This window comes from Vittaforma corneae (genome assembly GCF_000231115.1).
Source record: "Vittaforma corneae ATCC 50505 unplaced genomic scaffold supercont1.183, whole genome shotgun sequence".
Lineage (NCBI taxonomy): Eukaryota > Fungi > Microsporidia > Nosematidae > Vittaforma > Vittaforma corneae.
In genome coordinates, this window is record NW_006890016.1 from 66 (window position 1) to 595 (window position 530).

At 43.6% G+C, this 530-nt stretch overlaps 1 protein-coding gene across 1 annotated transcript; it reads right to left on the reverse strand.

The window, feature by feature from the left end:
• Positions 1-206: 206 nt before the first annotated feature.
• Positions 207-530, reverse strand: VICG_02227 (uncharacterized protein; the record flags this gene model as incomplete). The annotated part of the gene is made up of 1 exon (XM_007605609.1): positions 207-530. A coding segment is annotated over one exon (324 nt), but the record flags the coding sequence as incomplete, so codon positions are not given.

The window sequence follows — 530 nt, forward strand, 5'->3', positions numbered from 1 at the left end:
GGATGAGGGGAAGTCTTGTGTCTCGAGGATTGCTGTTTTAATTCACCTGTAAGTTTGACAAAATGCTCTTCGTCTTGGCAGACAGTGTTTGCATCCATTCTGCACAGCATACATACCAACCACACCATGGCAGGTTTGGCCATGTCGGCACCAAGCCTAATAAGTATAGGCTCTCAACGGAAGTGCCTGGCATTGCCACTAGCCAATCACACACAGACACCTGACACTTGAGTGTCTATTTTAGGAATTCTTGTCAAGCTTAAAGTGCCTGGTACTAGTGCTAGCTGCAAGGTTTTGTATTTGTTCTGCAACATTGACAATACATCTTGTACATCAAAATGGAATGTTAAACATACATGTGTGATTGGCGAACCATCTGGGTGTTTAACAAAAGCTTGTGTTGTTCTCAAAAGTTTGCACTCCCCACATGCTCCATACATTAACTTCAGGTGTGGTCGAATTTTGTTCTGCAAATCCACGTTTGTGGAGCCCAGATTTGGAAGCAGTCCCAGTGCAGTTGTAGGAAAAAA